At 40.8% G+C, this 23863-nt stretch overlaps 1 protein-coding gene across 1 annotated transcript in view; it reads right to left on the reverse strand.

Annotated features, from left to right (window-relative positions):
• Window positions 1-22242, reverse strand: part of SNX9 (sorting nexin 9) — a 95275-nt gene extending 73033 nt beyond the window's left edge. Inside the window, exon 1 of the mRNA XM_024122591.3 lies at window positions 22069-22242. Within this exon, the coding sequence (XP_023978359.1) occupies window positions 22069-22080 (12 nt within the window). The 5' untranslated portion in view covers window positions 22081-22242. The remainder of the gene's footprint in view (window positions 1-22068) is intronic.
• Window positions 22243-23863: the final 1621 nt, after the last annotated feature.

A 23863-nucleotide genomic window follows, 5' to 3' on the forward strand; every position in this document is an offset into this window, starting at 1 on the left:
GGAGCCTGTGCTCCGCAACGGGAGAGGCCACAACAGGGAGAGGCCCGCGTACCGCAAAAAAAAAAAAAAAAAAAGAAATATTTGGGATAACATTAGCATTCTGCAAAATAGAGTTTAGTTTATAAATTCAAGAGATTTATGATTGCCTGTAAAATAGTATATTTATGTTATATATATTTTACCATAATTTTTAAAAGTCCATACAAATAAATAGTACAATTGTGGAAAAAAAAATAATGGTATGCTAACTGCACTGGCTTCCTTCTACGGAATTAGCCTTCTGTGGCTGATGGTACACTCAGACACATTCACAGCCACCAGCAGCTAGCAGTAATACGGGTTGAAAAGTCAAAGAAACAAAGATATGATCTCAAAAATGGTCTGCCAGAAGCCTTAAACAAAGTAAAATACTTTAAATATAGACACCAAGCACACAGAGCAGACGTGATGAGCTTCACATTGTAAAACCACTTTACATTTTTTGCTTTGGGGAACTTCTGGGAGTTACATGTAAGCACATGACCTTGCCTCTAACTTCAAAAAACAAAATAGGAACTTCCCTAGCGGTCCAGTGGTTAGGACTCCAAGCTCTCACTGCTGAGGGCGTGGGTCCAATCCCTGGTTGGGGAACTAAGATCCCGCAAGCTGCAGTGCAGCCAAAACAAAAAAAAAACAAAACAAAAAAAAAAGAGAAAGAAAGGAGAGGCCGGGAGAAAACTCCCTCAGCAAACTACAAAGATAACCACACCCTACACTGTATCCTGGGAGGCTCTCAGCCAGATACACTTTCTAACTACTCCATGATTTTAAACTTCTCTGCTCTTTCCTTCCCATTAGCATTTAAACCACTCATGTCCATCACATCTTTAAAAAGAAAAAATTCCTACCTCAACCCCAAACATTCCTTTGACCAATGCCTTCTCTTAACATCTCTAAGAAATTTGAATTTTTTTACTTCAATTTATTATATTTTTTTATTGATGTATAGTTGATTTACAATGTTAATTTCTACTGTACAGCAAAATTCAGTGATACATGATTCAGTTTTACATATATATAATTTTTTAATATTCTTTTCCATTATGGCTTATCACAGGATATTGGATATAGTTCCCTGTGCTATACAGGACCTTGTTGTTTATCCATCCTATATGTAATAGTTTGCATCTGCTAACCCCAAACTCCCAATCCATCCCTCTCCTACCCCTCCACCCCCTTGGCAACCACAAGTCTGTTCTGTCTGTGAGTTTGTTTCTGTTTTGTAGATAAGTTCATTTGTGTCTTATTTTAGATTCCACATATAAGTGATAGCATATGGTCTTTGTCTTTCTCTTTCTGACTGACTTCACTAAGTATGATCATCTCTATCCCGACCATCCATGTTGCTGTAATTGGCATTTTCTTTCTTTTTCATGGCTGAGTAGTATTCCATTGCATGTATGTACCACATCTTCTTTATCCATTCAAAAGAAATTTAAATGTTAAGAAGCGCTGTCCGCATTCACTGTGTCGACCTCATCTGCTACTCACTCTTCACCCCACGGTAGTTGAGCTTCGCCCGCATTACCCCACTGGAATGGCTCTGCCGAGGCCACTAGCAACCCTCCTGTGGGGGCCAACCCAGTGGATCTACGCGGCCCTCAGCTCACTCCACCTCCTGGCTGCAAAGGACACCGCCATCCACTTCTTCTTGAAACACTCTTCCCTCTGTTTCGCCACACGTGACCTCTTCTGGTTTTCTGCCTTCTCTTCTTTCTCAGGCTTCTTTTTGGAGACAGGCCACCCTATAAAAGTTTATGTTCCCCAGGATCCTGTGCTCTTCTTACTGGACCCACTCTTCCTGCATGATATTCACCCTGACAACTTCCACTTGCCATCTTTACACTGATGTATCCCAGACCTGTACATACCTTCCCTCTTTCTTCACCTGATCAAATCCTACTCATGTTTCACGCCCCTTAATTCACTTAGATTTCACTTGTGGGAAACATTCTGTGACCTCCGACAACTGTCGTGGATCTCTCCCACAGCCTGCCTTTGGGTCTACGTCATACTTCCCCATCACTGTACTTACACGGTGTTATTTTTGCTTGTTTACCTGTGGTGCATTCTCTACTAAACTGTAAGTTCCTTCTCTATCGTGTTCAGCGCAGTGCCTGACACAGCAATCACTCAAATGCAAATTTGTTAAATGAATGAATTATTAATCCATTTACCACATAGTATGGTATCCACTACCTACTAGGTGACTGATGTTCAAGTTAATGAATTCATTGCCATTTCCAAATAAACTTCATCTCACTATTTCAGTTTTAAAATTATAGAAATCATAGTTTTCTTGGGATGAAAAACTTCATTTAGTCTAGGTTTACTGCCCCAGCTAAAGAACCAAAAACCATTTAACAGGCAATCATACATCTCGTAAGTTTATAAACTAAACTCTGTTTTGCAAAATGCCAATGCTTATCCTGAACATTTCTTAATTACACTTTTCCTAAATCTCTACCATGACTTTGGGGAAGAATCTCCCTCCAGCATCCTAGGTTTTTCTGCTTAATGCCATCAGAGGCCATGTTTAGAGTCTGCACTCTCCTGGGATGCTCTGTGGTCGCTAAAGCTGACGGCCGGATACCAGACCGAAGCTAGGGGGCAGGTATGCATTCATTTTGTCAACAGATATGTAACAGGCAGTTACTACCACCAGGCTCCGTCCTAGGTGGACACAGTGCTGAAAAGCCTAAAGGCGCCTACCTTCCCTCAGAAGTGTTTGTTTTAGGAGGAGGAGACAGCCACTCAACACACAACTACTTGCAGGTGGTGGCAGGTGCTGGTAAAGAGCTTAGTCAGGTGTTGTGATACAGTAACGGGCTGGTGGAGGTTACTTTAAATGAGGTTGCTGGGGAAGGTCACCTTGAGGAGGCATCATGTGACCTGAGACCTATGAACGAGGGCGCCAGCTGGTGAAGAACAGGGACCACAGGATGACGCAAGGCCAGGTACGGCGGGAGCAGCAGCGAGTGCAAAGGCCCCGAGGAAGCAGCGTGCAAAGCCAAGGGTAAAAATACAAATCAGAGGTCAAATAATACAAAGGTACATTTATAAAAAGTTTTAAAAATTAGCGCTTTGTTTTTAGCAGGGCTTCTCTGCTGTGTCTATGTAAATAAACTAGCATTCAGGAGAAAAAAAAGAGTATATAATTTATATAATCTATGAATAAAATATACTGAAAAAGAGTTATAGGAATTAAGCACTACTAAAACCAGAGCAGAAGCCGTGTAGAATATTATGTAGGCTTCCCTCCTTCTCCCTGGGCCCTTGGTACAAATGACTAATCTACCAGCACAGTCTGTACAGGGCCTCAGTCCCTCTCAGCAATGCCCTCCTAGCAGCTTCTGCTTGCCATCTCTGTCCTAAAAGTTCAATAATCAAAATGGATAAAATTTTTAAAAAAATTTTTAAGTTAGAAAACTCCTGAAGAATGTATGCCTCATGGTCCTTCTTTTATAAGTATGATACATTTTCCTTGTTTCAAAGAGATTACCCTGAAAGTATAATTCATTAAGAAAAGTCTTTTCTTAATGACTCAGAGTCTCCATCCTAACCATGTATTATTGGATAAGACAGAAGACACTGGATACTTATTTTCTAGTTCTAGGTCTCACCTTTCACACATGAAAAATGACAGGATAAACTGCAAGTCCCTTTGGGCCTATTTAAAGAATTTAAATTAACTATCTTACATTAATCTATATAAAGGACACTACTATACTTAAGTGAAATGTACGTATCTTTAAAATTAAACTTTGAGGAGTTTCCCCTTAAAGTCATCTACATAAATATACATATAACTGGGTTACAGGAGGAACACGGCTGTCTGCTTTTAACTGACACTTGGATGAAGGCCAACTATGATTTATTTTCATCAGTGGCTCCTCTTCAGGGCAATTTCTCTTCTAAATTCCTACAGCTAATATACAACTTACCACAGAACTACAGCTGGTTTTCATGGGATCACAAGTCTAAAGTTAAAGATACAGTAAAGTAAGACTGCCCAGGAGAATTAAGTTAGGGAGATACAATGTAATTTGAAGAGCTGGCAATGTTTATCACACCAAAAAACGGAAGAATGAATCATACTTAGTCAAATGAAGAGATTTAGACTAAACAGCAACCAAGAGATGGAAAAAATTCACAACGAGGGAGTCATCACATGCAAAAATGGAGAAGCCAGAAACCTTCGAACCAGACACCTTCTATGACACAGGAAATGGACCTCCAACCAGGTTTTTGCTAGCATCCTCTTTTCTCTTTCTAGGTGGTCCTTCCTGCAACCTAAAAAACACTACAAAAAGAGAAAACCAGGCAGATGAGAAAGGTGAAGTGGGACTGTTTCAAGGCGGAAGGCACTTCACATATGTCCTTCCTTAATTTTCAAAGCACCCCTCAATGGTGGTATCACTCAGTTTTGCAGGAGAAACAGCAGCTCATAGCAATTACATACACCAAGTAACCTGTCTTGAGGTAGAATGCCCGACAAATGGTAGAACTGGAGTTTTAACCCAGCACTCTGCCCTGCGCCTTCTGTGATGTCAGTTACCCTGGAGCAGGTCGGATCCGCCCCTTAACTGATCTTCCGGCCACCATCTTGCCTCTCAGCCAGTCAATCCTGCTCACCGCTGCCAGAGGCTCTCTCGATAAAACTGGCATCACATCACATATCAAAAAGTCCCAATGATTTCCTGTTCCCTAGGATCAAGTTCAGATCCATTTCCCTGGCGTTCACCATCCTCCATAATCTAACTCCACCCTAAAAAGCTAACCCTGTCTCCCACTCTGCAACACCAAACCTGTGCCAGTCAACTCTCTTCTCTCACCCAGTAAAGACAGCGCTGGAATCCGCACTGTGGAGTGCTCGCAACTTTCACGCCCTCCTCTTCCCTCTTCACTGGGGGGTTAAAAACCCCCATTTTGTTCAGGTTTTCATCCCTCCCTCTTGTGAGTCAGGTAAGGTAACCCTATGTCTAGCTCTAGGGACTGATCTAGGCCTGATGAGCTGAAGCCAGTGTTTCTCAACAGTGGTGCAGTTAGCACTGGGGCAAGGGAAGGACAATTCTTCATATTGGAACTACGCAAGTCATAAAAAGTTTAATATCCCTGCAAGGGATAAGATAGGCTCTGGCATAATTACAGATGAGGAACAATAGCCCGGAATGGTTAATTTGCTTACGGTCACAGAGCCAGAAAATAGCAGAGCTGGGACTGCAACCCAGGACTGTCCTTTCCAGTACACCCTGCAGGCTCCCAGCTCTTACTCAAAAAATCATCTACTGAATATCCACTACCAATCACTCCATGAGGATATGAAAACAAGCAAGGAAGAGCCACTGCCCTCAAAGTCTAGTGAGAAAGAGCGACAGTTACAACAGCACGCAGTGTGATAAAGAGGACGCACAAGTAGAACAGAGGCACAACAGGCAGAGAACTCATCTGTGGGCAGGGAAGGAGGTGTCGGCAGGGAGGCACACATCCGAGAAAGCCAGGGAGAGGGTATTCTGAGCCTTAAATGATTTGGCCAATATCTTTTATTTCCCCATTGAGTATGTACACTTGTTTTTTAAAATACTAAAACCACGAGGGCCTCAAGAACAGAAGCTACTTTTGCCTTTACTTCTTTTACATCCTCTATGGTAAACCTAGTTACTTTAGTTGCAAATTATAATAAGCACTGAACATCGGCTAAATTGAAATGCAGAGAAAGATCATGTCCCATCACCACCAGCAGAATATATTGGTTCCGAAGGATTAAGTCTTCCCTACTTCCAGGGTAGAAGGAAAGATTAACAAAGAAACTGTAACTTTTAAGTTCTCCATTCTTGTAAGATCCTCTAAATTTAAAGAGTTATGATAGCATTTTCTTTTCTAAAATAGAAATTGGTACATTATTTCAGTAAACTACATTGTCATTTTGTAGATAATTGTCTAATATCCATATTCACTGAAAATGTTACAAAAGTACTTCTGATAATTGTTTAAATCATGATATGGCACTAGGATACTGATTTACTAAAGGCAGCTGACCAAGTTAAAATAGTAAGGAACAAATACTGAATTCCTCACCCACCATCAATTCTCAAAGCCAGATGGGTCCATGAGAACCACACTCTGACCTAAGCAATCCCAGGTAACCAGCCACAAATATCAACAATCTGACTTATTAATAGGAGAGTATCATGCAGCCTGTATTCCACACAACCCATCTGCCAGGTTTACTGACACTCTCTGTGCTCTGTATAAAACATGTGGCATGCTGAATGAACTCTTGCACTGAGCAGGCTACTCCCTAATATACAGGGGCAGTTCTGATCCCACCAATTGCAGCTGTACTTAACTGCTGTAGCTAAGCAACTGAATTATTACATAAGCCAAAGAAACAAGAGTGTGAAAAAAGAGTAATTATTTCTAAGAAAACTAAATTGAATGTTTTGAGGAGTCTTGATAAAAAAAATAAGTTGCTAAAAAGCTTACTGTCAAAGTAGGCGCAGCTGAGACAACAGTTGAGACAAATGGGAAGCAACAATTTTTTTAAATCTAAGATTTTGTATTCACAGTACTTTGAAATTGTTTTAAAATTGTTTACGCTCTTTAAAAGAAATGGAAACCACAGACAATGCATTATAGTATGCAAGATGGATCACTCTGAACTAGGTACATACTCAAAAGACCTCGGCTTCCTATTAAAGGATTGATAAACAAATGTATATTTACATATTTTAAGTTAAAATAAGATGGTTAGTATTTCCTTTTCAATCTTCATTTTCATCAACTTTTTAACCAACTACAGGTACCATCTGGAGGCTGAAGGCCAGACATGTCCTTCTCACCTCTGATAAATGCGTGCATAACCCCTTCTCCTCAGCTCTAGTTCTCAGTATCCTCCTGTTGCCCACACCAACCACACTGTACACAGACAGGCTTCAGAAGGGCCTTGTCTGCTGAGGATTCTGGTTAAGTGTGTAGTTGGCAAGAGGGAAGCAACACACACACATACCCTAAAACCTTTAGGTACGTTAGCTGTAGTCATACTACCTATGGCAAAATTCGTTTTAAATCAACACTGGCAGATTCATACAAATGCCAATTATTAACAGTTTTAAATATCATCAACTAAGCATCTAACTAACCTAGATGGCACTGTCTTTACCTTAATGCATACCAAGCCACAGAAATACAGCAAACTATTAATTTATGAAAATGTTTACACTGCATACCATCAGACTGGATATTTCAAGATATTAAAGATTTATTCTGAATTTTTAAGTAGGATAACAGGAATTGTTATGTATTGATATTTTTAAAATCTTGTTTTTGGAGATATATACTGAAATATTTATCATGAAACAATATGTCTGGAAGGGGAAAATGGGGGAGGAAGGTTAGAGGAAACAAAATTGGCCAGGAGCTGGTAATTGCTGAGGCTGGTGATGGGTACATAGGGGGTTTACTGTACTATTCTTCTTTTGTCTATGTTTGAAATTTTTATAAATAAAAGTTAAAACAAAAAATATTGAATTATGCCAAGCTATCTAGATACTATCTTTAAACCTCCCAGACATGGAGTTTTTAAGCCCAAATAATATGAAATTTCATTAATATATTTCATACCAAAAAAAATCACAAGAAACAGAAACACTTAACGGAACCAGGAAAAGAATAAAGATTCACTGAATCTCGAAATCCTAGGCCAGGACGATGCCATTTCTTCTAAGCCCGTGAGAACATTCTGACCCAATTCTCAGTGTACCAGTTGCTTTCTTACACTACTGTTCTCAAAATTGCTGAGGCTTCACAAAGTTTACATAAGAAACTGCTTTAGCAAGCAGTGATTCCAGTTAGAAAAGGAATGAAGTTGGCTGTAATTGGTTATGAATATTTTTATACCTGCTTAAAATCTGCCAGTCTGGAACTATTTTACTTAGTCTCTGGGTGAACACCGGTCAAGTCAATAGGATGGTGAAAGCCAAACCAACTGCTTTATAGCCCAAAGTGGCAAATGGTCTGATAGGTATATGTATTTACTTTCAGTATAACCAGGAGACAAGATAGAATTGAAAATTCAGTATGCTAGAGATGCTTTAAATTTTATTTAAAAATTATTTTCAAACTACTGGATTGGGATATTCCACATACATATATAACAGGATAATCCACTGATCCTTTTGTGCACTGACTGGCTTAAGTGGAGCACAGGATTTTCCTAGCACGATTTTAATTAGATAAAAATCAATTAAGTTTCAAGAAGGGATCAAATAAGACTTCAGTCCAATATGAAAGTGAACAGAGCATTAACTCCCTGCAGTTAGCTTTGGCTTAAAGGTAAGCTCAACTCAAAAAAAAAAAAAAAAAGAAAGAAAAAAAACGAAAGTAAGGAAGGAAGGAAGAGAGAAAGGAAAGAAAAAAGTCAGTTGTTCTCGGTGTGCTGGAAACCCTCCAGTGGCCTCACATCTCAGAACAAATGCCAAAGCCCTCCTCACCAGGCACACTCAGTGAGCGTGGACCTGAGGGTCCTCGCCACTCCCACAGCTCAGCTGGCCTCGATGACCTCACTGACCTCCAGGCACACTCTCCCTGAGGGCAATGCTCTTTCCTCAGAGATGCAACTTACCAACCTTCCCTCAGGTCTGGACTTGAGGGTCACCTTCTCAGAGGCCTCCTGGGCCACCCCATCTAACACTGTGTGTGCGAGCACATGCGCGCGCGCGCACACACGCGCGCGCACCCCTTAGCAAGGTCTCTTCTCCCAGCTGTATTTTCCTCCTTATTTTATTTTTCTCCTTATTGACCTTGTTTACTGCCATCTCCTCCACTAGAATGCAAGGCCCATGAGAGCAGGGATTTTTGTCTGAGTGCAGGGATTTAAAATTATTTTCTTTAATGCTGTATTCCTAACGGTCCAACAGTTTCTGGCCCATGATAGGGACTCAACGATTTACTGAAGGTAACAAAATAACACAATGACCTGCCACATGAGGATCCAATGAGATGTATTATCTGTGACCTCAGTAAACAGATCTGCTGAACACGTGCAGTGGTTTTATAACATAGACTTTCCAGCAATGCTAAGGTGCTTTTTAATCTCATTCTTTTGTCCTCTACGCCTCTAACATTCTGCCTTGTTTTTATCTTGTTTTCATGTATGAAAGGTAATTTACCAGAAAAAACAAGGCACACTGAGGCAATGGGAGAAAGAATCAAACTCAAATTGCCGAATACCCAGATTTGGAAAAGTAGGTTAACAAAGTTTGGGATAAGTAAGAAGCAGATAGAAAGTTCATCACCTCCGCAAGAGTAACTTGAAATTAGAGAAACTTGTTACAACTCCCTGAACACAGTTAAGGAAGACCTTAGATCTTGGGGTCTAACAGATCCCAGTCTATAGTTTATTTTTATAATAATACGAATAACACCATCCAACCACAGCTACTATCTCCTGTTGTAAAGTCAGACACATTGGTAAGCCCTTCACATAAATTTTTACTTACTCCTTGAGATAATCTGGTAGAGATAATATATTTGAAATGTTATTTTTTCATCTTTAGGGTTTTTTTCCCCTTTTCTCCCACTTCCCCAACCCGAACCAGCAATGCCCGCTGTGTCCACTGTCCCATGAGAGAACACTGTAAAGGGTTCCTGGCTGTGAGTTCCAAAGCCCCTGAGAATGGAGAGAACTCTGGGCTCCAGACAGAAAGCACTGGTGAGAAGTACTGCAATGGGGAGACACAGCACGGCCTCTGTTTCTCCCACGCCCACCTCCACTCTCAAAGCCGGGACCAGAGGACCTGGGCTGGGGGAGAAGACAGGGGGAGTGCAGAGCGGAGGCCAGAGGCAATGGCGAGACCTGGAGAGAGCCCTCAGCCGGTGCCAGAACCCCAGTGAAACAACAAATCGACAGGAGGGGATAGAGCTTGTACTGCATTAGGATGGAAGTGTGCGGGTTTTGCAGCTTTGTGTCCCACCAGAGCAGGACAACAGCAAAATGGCTCCGGTTCCCTCAGGCACAGCAAGGGAGTGGGACAGAACTCCCCACCTGAGGGTGCAGACTGCAGGAGAGGTGGCTGGAGGGCAAGACACGACCCTCCGCCCAAGGCATTAGGTAAGGATCCCCACCTTCAAGTTATACCCAACCCTGGGCACAAGGAGGCGGCGGTGAGCTACAGGTTACAGCTGACTTTCCCAGTAGCATAAGGACACAATTCGTCGTAAATTGCTACAGAAAAATGAAATTGTTTTTTTGCCCTACCTGGATTGTGCAATGGAACTCACACCTGAGTTCCTATTATACTTGTATTTTACAGATGAGGAAAACGAAGCATTAAGTAACTTTCCAAAGTGATATAGTTGGATTTGATTGGGATTTGAACCCAGACTCCCAATCTCTCTGCTATTCCACCACTATTGCACTGAAATACATAAATTTAATAATCACATAGAACTAATTTTTTCATTCATTGCTTCTCTAATAGAAGACATGACAAAATTTCTTTTCCAAATTTAAAATTCAAGGCAAATCAAACAGCAATAACGGAAATGTAATAGCTTTTATGTAATAGCTAACTTCAATCATAGAATGCCAACAACCTCAAGATCAATTCATCACATACATATGTCACCCCACAAACAACAGTAAACATATAAAAGTACAATTTATTGAGAAATACTTAATGCCAAAGAGGTACTATGAAGTCATTAGCATTTTGAAATGTATCTGTATTTTATTACTAACAAAATCTACATATATTTTAAAAACAGTATTGCAAATGTGAGGAAGATAAACAGTCTGTAACAATGTTTGCTCATTTAGATTTAAAGATCCGCTGAAAACTCACCAGCTGGGAATCTCTAATCTAGAATAAACTCTAGGTGTTGCAAGCCAGGCACATGAAACACTCCAAATACTTTAACTGAACTGCTGAGGAGGAAATCAAAAGGAGCAGATCCGTTTTAACCATTCGCAGATGCTGCGTCCAAGGCCACAGGGATTTAGAAGGAGCCACGTCATAGAAACATTATCTGCATGGCACGTGTTGTTCACTGGTTCCCAAAAGTGGCTTAGTGTCTAGTTCCAGATAAAATTTTAGATCACAACTAGGCATACTGGAAATGTATGCCTTCTTTGAAATGTACTTTCTGTCCTGCAAGGGCAGTCACTGTGATAAGGAACCTGTTTAAAAGACCTCAAACTAAATGTACCCTCACTTATGTAACACTACTCCCTCATCTCAAGCAGAGAAATGATCTTCTACACTATGACTGACGTATGTCAGAGTAATTAACTAGTTTTTATTTTTACATAAGTTTTCAAACTGTGGCCTCTTTACTGACATAAACTCAGTTTTACTCTTAAGTTTCCAATGACAGTAAATGCAACAAAATAGACGAAAGGGTCTCATTTCCAACCCTAGGTTCTGTGCCATCACTGGACATCGCATGTACTTCTACCACAGCAACGAGAACTCTGAATTGAAGAGACTAAAGTGCCTGTTTCCCCCATCAGACTATAAATTCTTTCAGAGTAGAAAAATGCATGCACTGTTCACTTACAGTATTTATAAGTTCTGGAGAGAGACCGTTGAATGAAAAAACATGCTTTTGATTTTTGGTAGCATACTTAACATTTCCCATAAATAACCCTTGATATTTATGTATAATAATATTCTGATGTTAACCACAGAATGTGAAAATCAAATGTATTCCTTCCATAACTAATAGTGTATGCCATTTATAGACCAACAAAAAGACTCTGAATGGTATAAACGGCAACAAGGATTTCAAAATATTTTTCTGCACTGTTCATATACAGACATACATTAATTCTTACTGATAGTGCATAGGCAAGTTGCATGAATACAGGCTATTTTCTAAAGCACACCCTTGCCTTCATACATGAGTCCTAGATCAACTTAATTATTCAAAGGTAGGTTCTTCTAGTTTAGGGACTATATTCATTTTCTCTGGCTTTAAAAACGTCTGTCATTTTACTTCTTTGAGGCATCTAAGTGGGCAAACAGGAAAGTTTAATCTCGTGAAATTTAAATTCATCGAAATTAAGTATAGGTGCATACCACACAAGTAAGATAAACTGGATTTACACAAATATCATAGATTATCTCAATTACAAAATAATTAAAAAACAGGATTCTTTCACACAGTAATCCCCCCTAGTGAATTAAAATGGTTCTCATTATACAACCACTTCAGGAACATGTGATACAAAGACGTAAGTCTGGACTGATTACTGTGAACTATAATGATATTCAGAATTGTACAGCATGTTTTCTGGCTAACCAAAAAGCAACAGGAAAAGTAATAATGAGTCACAGTCACCTCACCACCGTAATAATCAGACTCTACTAGATTAAGCCATTTTGCACGTAACACAAATAACCAATCAATACAACACTGAAAACCACAAGTTGATGAGAAGCTTAACAGTTTTTGAGAATACCAACTTTAAAGATTTTCAGCATCACTTGAACTCAGTTAGATTAGAATACTTTAAGCAAGAATGAAGTATTCACTGCACACAGTGTGTTAGAGCCCACCCATTTTATAGTCCACAGATTATAGAGATGAACCTAGGACCGAACCCAGGTTCTTACTTTCTTTTTCAATCTTCTGCAACACTGGTTCTCAAAGTGTGGTCCCTAGACCAGCAGCCTCAGCATCACCTTGAAACTGGCAGAAATGCATGTTGCGGCCCCACCTCCTGAACTAGAAACGCAGAAATCGCACAGCAATTGTGGTTTAACGAGCTCTCCAGGTGGGGGACTGTGATGCAGCTGGGGTACCTCAGCTCTGCCATTAATGCCTAAACTCAGGAAACATGATCACCACTCATAAAATAGTTATGGACTTTAGTAAGAGTCCAATTTCTCTCTTAGATGGAAGCTTATTACCATTGCCATCATCATCTTTATAGCAGAGATTCCTAACGAGTCAGAGAAGAGGGGAGTTTGGGGGAAAATATTTAGTACTCAAATTTTAGAGAACAACCATCTGTCACTTGTTAAATACAAACTACAGGAAAAGGATGGGATGTTTTTACTTATCAAAAAGGGGAATGGGTTTTAAAAAACTATAAATACAGTAGTAAAGACTAGAACCAGAAGTAGCTTTAAATATTAGAATTTTAAAAAACAATCTCCATATTTTTTGGTATCATCATGGCTTTAAATGATTAAGATGGATCAATCTGATGTAACTACAGATCTCAGTAGTCTAAAGCCTATTGATTTCCTAGGTTTTTTGCTTATAAGAAATTGCATATACTTATTGGTAATGGCAATCACGAGACAAAGTAAGTCTGACACATCAACAAAAAGGCTGTAAAATCTTAAATTCAACTCCTGACTTTAAAATCTTATGAAGGTGGGGAAAGTACGAGAGTGATGAAACTGCTGCTGACTCAGGAAGGAGTCCTCTGAGCTCCTGAGGGAACGAGTGCAGAGAGGCAGGTAAAACATAAATGTATTTAAAAGAGCAATTTTCAAGAACTCCAGGTTCAGTGCTGGTTATTCAGTAAGTTTTTAGGTATTTTTAAAAGTTTAAGAAGCATACTTTTTCTCCTTTGGAAGAAGAAAATATGGTGCTGAGGGTAGAAAAATAAATTTTAAGTTTCTATTTGTAGTACTGAATGCATTAGCATTTTTCTATTAAAGTGCCACTTACTATGCATAAGCATTAATTAAAACCTTTTTTTCATCTTAGCATAATTCAAAAGAAATTAACAGAAGATGGATAAATTTAGGAGTCTGCTTGAGAGGCCTGGCTAATGACAATAAGTTTTTAAGTTTAAAAAAATTAACTTGTTTTCTTCCTTATTACAAAAGCAATAAATATTCATTACTCAAAATCTTGAGAATACAAAACAGGCTTAAAGATGAAAAAGAAGTTCCTAAGTGTGAGATAGACAACTACTATTAACACACAAATTTACATTTTTAAGTCCTCTTCTGTGAATTTGCATTAGAAATACATTAAAACTGGCATTTAACTGGTACATTTTAAATAGCTCATTAATTTCTGAATGTCTACTCTCTTAGGCAAGGATCCAAATCTTAGCCTTACTTCCAGCGTAAGAGAAGCACATAGGAACCGCCAGAACTGTCTGCCGAACTGATTATCTGGGATCCTACAGGACAAAGTCTGGACTTGCAGACTGTCAAGATGTACTATGTAAGTATTTTTTAAATGACTGATGTGATCAAATAAGGGTTAAAATTCACTCAATGAATTAAAGAAAAAAATATACATTTCAAGACTCAGCTCCTTGGAAAGCCTTGGTGGCTTGAGAAGCCCTGCAGCAGGCCTACCCTCCGCTAGAACAACAGAGCTCCAGGGTGAGGACAGGCCTTTCAGACTGGCCCCCAACCTGGAGCAGAAGACCCGGCACTGAGCTCACTAGACACTCAAATGAAGCAGTCAGTGAATGATGAGGGGTAACGGTTCCCAGAACAAAGTGCATTTTTCGCCTAGTTAACTAATGTCTAAAGTCACGTGTCCCTTTGACTTACATGTCCCCCATGACACAAACAGGTGACTTCTGAATCCTGCCTCTGCAAGTAATACTACATACTCTATGACTCAGTTTTCAGATACTAAAAATAGCTTAGAAAAATTGAGTCACACTGAATAACATCCTCATGCACTGTATTTACAACACCTAAAAATTAATAAGATGGGCTAAATCTATCATGAGTTTTTGATAATCAAAGGGGGAGAAAAAAGAAAAATACCAATTGGAAACTGAAATGCCCAGCCTGTTATTTTGATGGCTTAAGGTTTGGTTTCAACTAAAATGCTTAACAACTTTGCTTTTCCACCTTTTTCCCTCCAAAAAACAGATAAACACTTTGTGTGCAGATATTCCATTCCTTCACTTTACAGTCTGTTATAAAGATGCTCTGACTTGGATTTTGTTCCGGCCCACATGGCAGACTGATACCATGAACCACCACCAGACTGAAACACTGAAGTGCTGAATAAAATATTAAAAGCAAAGACACATCCAAGCGCACAAACACCTTTTAACACACACTGCAGAGTCAGCACAAAAGGAAAGGATCTAGAGAGGTCAGAGGATATGAGAGCAGAACCCCTGGGAGGAAAATGTTCTGAGACAGGATTCCACCCCAGGAGTCTCCTCTATGCCCTGAAGAGCCTGAGTTTGGGTCCTGCTCTGCAGGCTGCCCTGAGGGAGGCAGGAGGTGACAGATGAACACTCCCGTATTAAGCTCGAAGCTGGACCCCAAAAGGACCTCAACGTAAGGAAAAAAGAACCCACTGTACAGAAGGGAACAGCAAGGAAACCTGTCTCATCTTTGACCCAGAGTAGGGGAATAAGGGAGATCTCCCCTGAGATCTGAGGTCCATATTTATGCTATAGAGTATGGCTGGAAAAACATTAAGCCAGGAATTAAAGTTACAGTGATCCCAAGGATGTAGTGTCCCCAGGAGACTGGCATAAGCAAAGACAAATTCTCTGTGGACGAATATAACTCAATTTAGGGATCAAAACCCTAAGATGAAGTTCCAAGGAAAATGAGCAACTCACAGAAGAAAATAAAATCACAAAACGCACAAGAAAACAAGGCACCATGAGTGAGAATGAGCGGAAACGACTGCTGAATTAGACCTCAGATAGTAGAACAGACACAAACAATCAATGTTTAATATGCTTAAAATAAGCTTAAAAATATGAGCAATTAGAGAATATAAAGAATGATCAAGCAGATTTGAAACAAACCCAAATAACATAATTTCTAAAAATAGAATATAATTGTAAATTAAATGGATAAAAGAACAGATTAGGCCCAACTAAAGAAAGAATAGAAAACTGAAGGTAAGAGTCAAAGAAATTATCTAGAATGCAGCACAAAGAAAACACGGCAGGTTGAAAAGTTAGGAAGTCAGATGTCTGTTGGACCTTTTCATGCTAATTAGGGTTCCAGAAAGAGAGAACAGGGAAGAGGCAATATTCATGAAATACAATCACTGGGAATTTTCTACACCTGCACTCCCCACTGTGATAGCCAGTAGCCACGTGTGACTATTTAAACTAAAATTAAAAACACAGTTCCTCAGTCACACTAACCACACTGCAAGTTTTCCTTAGCCATGCGTGGCAGGTGGCTACCACACAGGACTGCACAGATGTAGGATTATTTCCATTATCACAGGAAGTTTACGGAACTGCACAGGTGCAGAAGTACTGAAACATCCATCCTAAGATCCAAGCTGCCCATAAATCCCAGGCTATATAAAGAAAATCCACACGTGAACACACTAAGGTGAAACTGTAAAATCCTAAAGACACAGGGAAGGTCTTAAAAACAGGCAGAGGGAAGTATCGGACTATTCAGGAACAATATTAGATGGCTGACTTCTGAGCAGTACCTCTGAAAGATGGTAGGAAACAGGGGAAATAACAGAACTCCATACCTAGAAAACTATCTTTCAAGCACAGGGCAAAACACATTTTCACACATAAGAGATTTACCAACAAAAACTCTCCTTAATGGAAATTCCAAAGAATTCATTTCAGGCAAAAGAAAAATTATCCCGGAAAGAACTGAAATGTAGAAAGGAATAGTAAGCAAAGATATGGTAAAAGCTGATTAAATTTAAGGAAACATTAACTGTATAAAAAACAAAAATAATGTCTAATTTGTGGTAGAAAAGACAGAATGAAAATCCTGGGCAGTAACTGTGTTGAGAGAGATGACTGGAGCCCAGCTTCTTAAGGTCCCTGTAATCCAGGAGGAGGGTAATGATACTGAGGACTTTTGAACTTTAACGTACAAATAGTAACATATACGCTTACGACAACCAGTTGAAAAAAGTGACATACAGGCATACCTCCTTTTATTTGCTTTGCATTATGGCACTTTGCAGATATTGCAATGTTTACAAATTGAAGGTCTGTGGCAACACTGAGTAGAGCAAGCCCACTGACCCACCATTTTTCCAACAGTACCTGCTCACTTCGCGTCTCTGCCACCTTCTGGTAATTCTCCCAATACTACAAACTTTTTCATTATTATTATATGTGTTATGGTGGCCAGCGAACATTGGTGTTACTACTGTGACTCTTAACATTTTTAGCAATAAAGTACTATTTAATCAAGGTATATACATTGTTTTATAGACATAATGCTATTGCACGCTTAACAGACTACAATATAGTGTAAACATCACTTTCAAACGCACCGGAGGGCAAAAAGTCCGTGGGATTTGCTTTACTGCAGTAGTCTGGAACCAACCCACAACATCTCCGAGGTATGCCTGTAAGGAACAAACCTTCTAAAAAGTTGGAGGGGGGGGAATCCTCAGTGAATCTATAAGATGGTAGCCAGAAATCCAAACACATCAATAAACACAAATAAAGCAAACAAAACCCTCTAGCCACAAAGATTGCCAAACAAGATGAAAAGGTAAAATTCAGTTACAGGCTTTTATATACCAGGAAAATATTTACCAAAAGAAAGCTAGTGAAACCACATTAACTTTTAGACAAAACTGTTTTTAAGAAAAAATACACTATAAAGAGGGTCATTTCATAATGATAAAAAGTTCAATTCACCTGGAAGATAATACTAATCTTAACCTTAGAGAAATTTTTTAAATTCACCATTTTAACATCTCTGTCAAGTAGACCAAAAGACATTAAGATACAACAGATCAAGTAGAATTAGTAAGGATACGGATGGGAACAGCATAGTTAATAAGTTTGTATGGACATATACAGAAAATATACATACACTGATTAGGGAATATATATATTCTTTTTATGCACAGGTGGAACATTTATAAAAACTGACTATATACTGGGTACAAAGTTAGCCTCAACAAATTTTCAGGTATGGTTATTAGTAACAATCAGACTCCCTGATCATGATGAAATTAAGTTTGAAATCATTAACAAAAAGATAAACAGAAAAACCCTATACTTTTGGAAATTAAACACATTTCTAACAATTCATGGATTAAAGATAACTCTTTTTAAAATCTCAGAGGTATGAAGTTTTTTCCAATTACCTTAAAACATAGCCAATTTCTCATGTAATAATTAGTAAAACTGATTTATTTAAAAAACATTGCCAATAACTGAGCTGTAGATGTCTATTTTCCATTGTGCATGCAGACTTAAAAAAAAGTTTTACTAAAACGCACAATTAAAAGAAACAAGCTTACAGGTGGAGCTAAATAGTTTTAACAGCCACCTATCTCAATGGAAAATCTTTTCGCTCTTTCAAACTGGAGAGGGAGGAATCGGGACAAGAAAATTCAACATTCCTTCATGGAATAACAGTTTATCAAGAGCCTGGTCTGTGCCTGTCACAGAAGATACAAAGAGGAGCAAACACACAGTCCATCCTCCTGGGGCTGACAGCACTCTAAAGGAGACAGCCACTGGGCAGAGAAACACATGTAAAACAGCAGTCTGCACATATGATGTGACCCTGTAACAGGGGTCGGGGAGATCAGAAAGCTTTCTGTAGGAAGAAATGTTTTGAGCTGAGACATAATGTGTAAAAGAAGGTACGTAGGGGAAAAGGCCAGACAACAGCATTCCAGAAAAGAGGAACAGCATATACAAAGTTACAAAGTTTTTGGTGGGCAATCAGAATAAAAAACTAATTAAATTTTCAGATGGTCAATACAGAAGCAGGGTATAGTAGAAAACTTCGCAAAATTTTTATGCTTTCTCATCTATTCCTTCTTTAATAAGAATCGGTTGACGTTCCTACTGTCATAGAATTTTTCTGTGACTACAGAAATACTGTCTAGATATTCTATTTATGAAGACACTTTAAAAAAATATTACTGTTATGCTAAACTGAATGGTTACCATTTTCTATACTGTTAAAAAAAAACTATCAAAAACAATCTTTAAGATGCTTTAGAAAGATATTTCTACTCTTTTCTTCAATAAACCTCTTCAAAAAAGAGGTTTTTTGCTCAGGAGAGACTACAAAGTGTGCTTTCTAAACTCTTCTCGCTAATGTATATCATGGAACAGTCCTGAGCAATTCACTCATTTCCTACCACTAATTTCAACATTCCACACTCCATTCAACCAGACAAGCACTATAACACAAATATACAACTTTAGACATTGGAGATGGAAAGAAAAGTTTAAAAAAAAAAAAAAGCATCAGGGACTCCTAGAATCTGGTTCTAATGATTACTCCTAAAAGTGACTACATAAGCACAAAAGGATTTAAATTAGTTACCAAAGGTTAACTGTGACATGGAAATTACAGCTAAATTATATAGCTATGGATTAACTTCGTTAACTAGTTCCTTCATGTCCCTTTTGCTATATCTAAGCCAAAAAAAAAAGAATTCCTTTCCCAAGACTTAATAAATAATTTATTCCTAAGTGCACCATATGACTGTGTAAAAATATAACCTGGAGTTCCTACTAGAAGTCAAGGCTACACACTCATATTAGCCTTTTGTTGTATTTACTAAATGAGACAAGACTGGGACTCAAAGCGAATTCAGCATTCTCCTGAGTAGATTAGAAACAAAGAACAGATAATTTCTTTAAAATGTGCAGTTACTGATTAACTTTATTTGGCAGTGAAGAGCTACCTAATTCATTTTTCTTCTAAAAGATAATTTCTATTGTGAATATACCAGTGCAGTTTTTTAGAAAGGATGATAGTTCAAAGATAACTGTATCTTCAAGAAAATATGTAAGAGCAATAACATAAGAAAATTATATCTGAAGAGAACTGAAGGTATTTTCTGGTCAATTCAAAGGGAAACCCAACACTACCTAAAATATCCAGATATTGTATTTATTTCTTATCACTTAATGCTGTAGCAGGAGCCTGAGTGCCATATGAGTCTTCAATTTTAAAAAAAGTTAGATGTTATTACTTACTATATGTATATTCTCTCTTACTAAAAAGTACCTACCCGATTAAATTAAAGGAAAGAAAAAACCCCTACTACTCAGATGTTGGTAAGGGCAGGGATGGGAAGTGGGGGGTGGGTGTGTAACAAAACAAGGACAAATTTACTCTCTGGGAACAATTGAAAAATGAGACTTTGGTTTGATGTAAGAATCATCAGGAAGTAGGAAAACCAGAGAACTGAGGAAGGTTCCTATATAAGTGCTTCTCTGCTCTTCCTTTTTTTTAAACCACAAGTGGTTTGTCACAATGTAAACATGGAAAGGAGTACCGTGTGGAATAGTGATTAGAAAGGTGAAAGAAACCAAGACTCAGAATTACTGGAATTTGCCTTTGGAGGAGTAGACAATAAAGTAGGAAGTGCTTACACGTGCTTTAAGGCTTGTGCTTAGTGAGGACAGACGCAATTCAAGTTTAGTACAAGAACTATTCTCCTTTCTAATTTTATAGAAAAACTAAGTTCAGGTTTAAGCATCAGATAAAATTTTCATTACATATACCAGCACTAGTTGCTAAGCTGGGTCCCACTTAAAGGACAGTCTATCTAACATGCATCTGTAGATCACGGTGCAAAATACCAAAACGCTGACCACCTCTGAATAGGTATCGACCACAAACAGCTTTTAAGGTTGCAAGATGAGTATAAAATAGGACGTGTAACTGGTAATTTCTGGAATGTTTGGCAACAGACCTCAAAATCAAATTTCCTTAGAAATCCGTGGCTTAAGTTTTGTTTTTAAAAAGAACACAAAATGATATATGTTAAAAAGGTAGCAAAGTTCTATCACACCTAATAAAACCAAGAAAGAGCGTAGCCAATTATATATTAACAAGAAGGTAATTATTTCAGTAACAGCAGGCAACAGGTTCCCTTAAGAATCTCCATTTTTAAAAAAATAAACACTACGCCTAGGCAGATACAGAACACAAAATTTCACGGACTGAAATATCAATCTGATCTTTCAAAGGGATTTGAAATTTATCAGTTTTCAAAGTTCTCTCTCTACCAAAAACAAAAACCCAACAACAACAATCTAAGGTTTTCACCAACCCAAGAGAAGTTTCGAGGTTTCAAAAGTAAATATGGTAGAGGGTGCTGATGTTTATACCGGGAACACTACTAAAACTATTTGCAAAAATCAATCAAATAAAAAAGTCAACTCAAACCCCATCACTGGCTCGTGGAGGGGAGCTGGCTTTCCCATTACTAGGTGACATCTAGAACTAAAGAAAACGCCCCAGCCCAGGGAGCGGGAGATGGAGGCTCCTGCAGACTCAAGTAGCAAAGGGTGACCGCTAATTCCACCGACAATACCGTAAAATAAGCAAACCACCACTCCTGGCCAATTACCAAGCGCGAGTCAAAGTTCCACCACGTAATTCGGGCCTGGACCTTTCTTTAAGCAAACATGTAATTGAAAGCAGAGTCATTTCCCTCTTTGCATTTTATTCATGCTGAAAATAACATTCAAACCAAAAGGGGAGCAAAACAAAAGAAAAAAACAGGAAAACTGAGGGAAGTGGAGGAGCTGGCGTTCCACTGGCGTTTTCCCTCCCCGGGAACCCTCGTTCACCGGCCTGGATTTCAAATTCTCAGTCCTCCCCGGCGGGGGTCGGGCCCCCGAAAGCGGCCCGTGGCGCCGGGGTCCCACCCTCTGCGAAAGGAGGGGACGCTGCTCCCGCGGCGGCCGGACGCGCGAGGAGGTGAGGAGTGGACTCCACTCGGGAAAGAGTCGGGGCTCCCGGCGGTCAGGCGGCTCCTCGGAGCGGGCGCCGGGACTGCGGGAACTTCTCCTCTCTCTCTCGGCGGCCGCGGCCCACGCTCAGGCGCAAACTTTGCAGACGGAGCCGCGAGCGGCCGGGGTCCCGCCCCGAGACCCTCCCGCGCCGCCAGCCGAGCCCCCGGGCGCGCGAGCCCCGGCCACCCGCCCGCTCCGCGTAACCCGAGCCCTGCGGGGGCCGGGTGGGTCCCGGGGCGACCCCTCGGCCTCCCTGGCGGCGCCGCCGCCCGCGCCCCCGGGCGCGACCCTCCCCGCGCCGCTGCTGGGCCGAGCGGCCGGCCGGGCCTGGGCCGCGCGCCCCTCACCTTGGTGGCCATGGCGGGCGGATCCCCGGCCCGGGACGGCCGGCTCCTCTCCCGCGCCGCGTCTGTCGGCCCGAGTCGGCCGGACGAGGGCGAAGGCGGCGGCGGCTACGGCTGCGCCCCGGCGCGGCGGCGGCGGCGGCTCCGCCTCGGCCCCGCGTCTCGGCTCTGGGCGACTCCAGCCGCCGCCCGCTCCTCCAGTTCCTGAAACTCCCCGGCTGCGCGGCCCCCGCCCCCGCCGGCCGAGCCTCCCATTTACCGCGGCGTGCGCGGCGCGGCCGGCGGAAGCGCGCCCGGTGGCCTCGGCCGGCCCGGCCTCCTCTCCCACTTTCCGCCCCCGCCCGGAGCCTCCGCCCCAGGCCGCGCCTCCGGGCGCCCTTTGTTCCAGCGCTCCGGGCCGCGTCCGCGAGTGGCGGTCGGGGCCGGGTCACGGCCCCCGGCCGCTCCCCGCCTGGCCGCACGTGGGGACGGTGAAGGGGACTGGGGACACGCTTTGAGGGAACGCCTGCCCGGGGAGCCGAGTCCCGACCGCCTCCAGCCGTCCACCGCGGCTGAAGTTTCGGTGCGAGATGCACGGGGGTGCGACCAGAGCTCTGCGTCCCCCGGCGGGCACGAGTCACCGACGGGATCTTTGTCCTGCGTCGGGATGGCAGTGGGGCCGGTCGAGCTCTGGGCTGAGTGAAGTGAGTGTTCAATAAACAGCCGGCACGGAGCGGAGCAATGGCTTCCTGGTCCGACCGGCCCTCCGAGGATCTGCCTCCAGCCTGCAGTTGACCGCGGGCTGTGGTCCCGGCTGGGGCTTCTGGGCCCGGACGTTTGGGGATTTCGTTCTGAGGCGCCCCATTAACCTCCTTCTGGGCTCTTGATAAATTTAAAAACGTCTCAGGGCCCCAGAGGTTTGGGGGAGACACAACAGGTTTCTCGAAATGGAAACGAGAGGTCTGAAATTTTCCATTTTCTTATCAAAAGGTTTTTCTTCAGAGTTGGATGTATGGGCTTTATTAATAAATGAATGACTTAAATTGAGCAGCAAGATTTTCACTCAAGTACAAAAGCCATGAGTGGAAGACATATCTTGATGGATATATTAGCACAGTAAATCTTGTTTTTATCATCAGGAATTATATATATATTTTTTTAACAGGCAACTATCAAAAATCAACTTCAGGCCAGGAAAGCGGTATTTAATGTCAAATTGTGTCCTCTCAAAAATACTCTGACTTCCAGAGATTTCATTGGTTATGTCCAACAATGGGGTTTAAAATGGATACGATACTACAGTGTTTTCTGTGAGTTTTTGTGTTTGCCGAGCTCAGGGCCACAGCTATAATCATCCTAATATTCATAAATACTTGTCTTTCTAAGTAAAAGTAAAGCTGCAGACTGACATTCGTTGACAACCTACTTGCTATGTAGTGGGCTTTTAACATGCCTTAATCTCACTTGATCCTTATAGGAGACCTTTGAGAATGTTGTTAGCCACTATTTAGAGACATGAAGAAATCAAGGCTCACTTAAATAACTTGGCTGATTTGGTAATACTTAACAAAATTAGAAATGACCATAACCTTGGAACTAGCAGCTCTACTTCTAGGAATTTATTCTGCCAGCACACTTGTCTAAGTGAGCAAAGGTGCTTTCAGTAAAGCATTGTTCTGTAATAACCCCAAACAGAAAGTAACCTATATGTTTGTTAATCTGTTTCAATAAATATGGTATATCCATACAAATGAAATACTAGGAAGTCCATAAAAATGCTAATATTTTAAGAGGTATTAATAAAAGTAAAAACATTAGG

Source organism: Physeter macrocephalus, chromosome 10 (assembly GCF_002837175.3).
Source record: "Physeter macrocephalus isolate SW-GA chromosome 10, ASM283717v5, whole genome shotgun sequence".
Taxonomy (NCBI): domain Eukaryota; kingdom Metazoa; phylum Chordata; class Mammalia; order Artiodactyla; family Physeteridae; genus Physeter; species Physeter macrocephalus.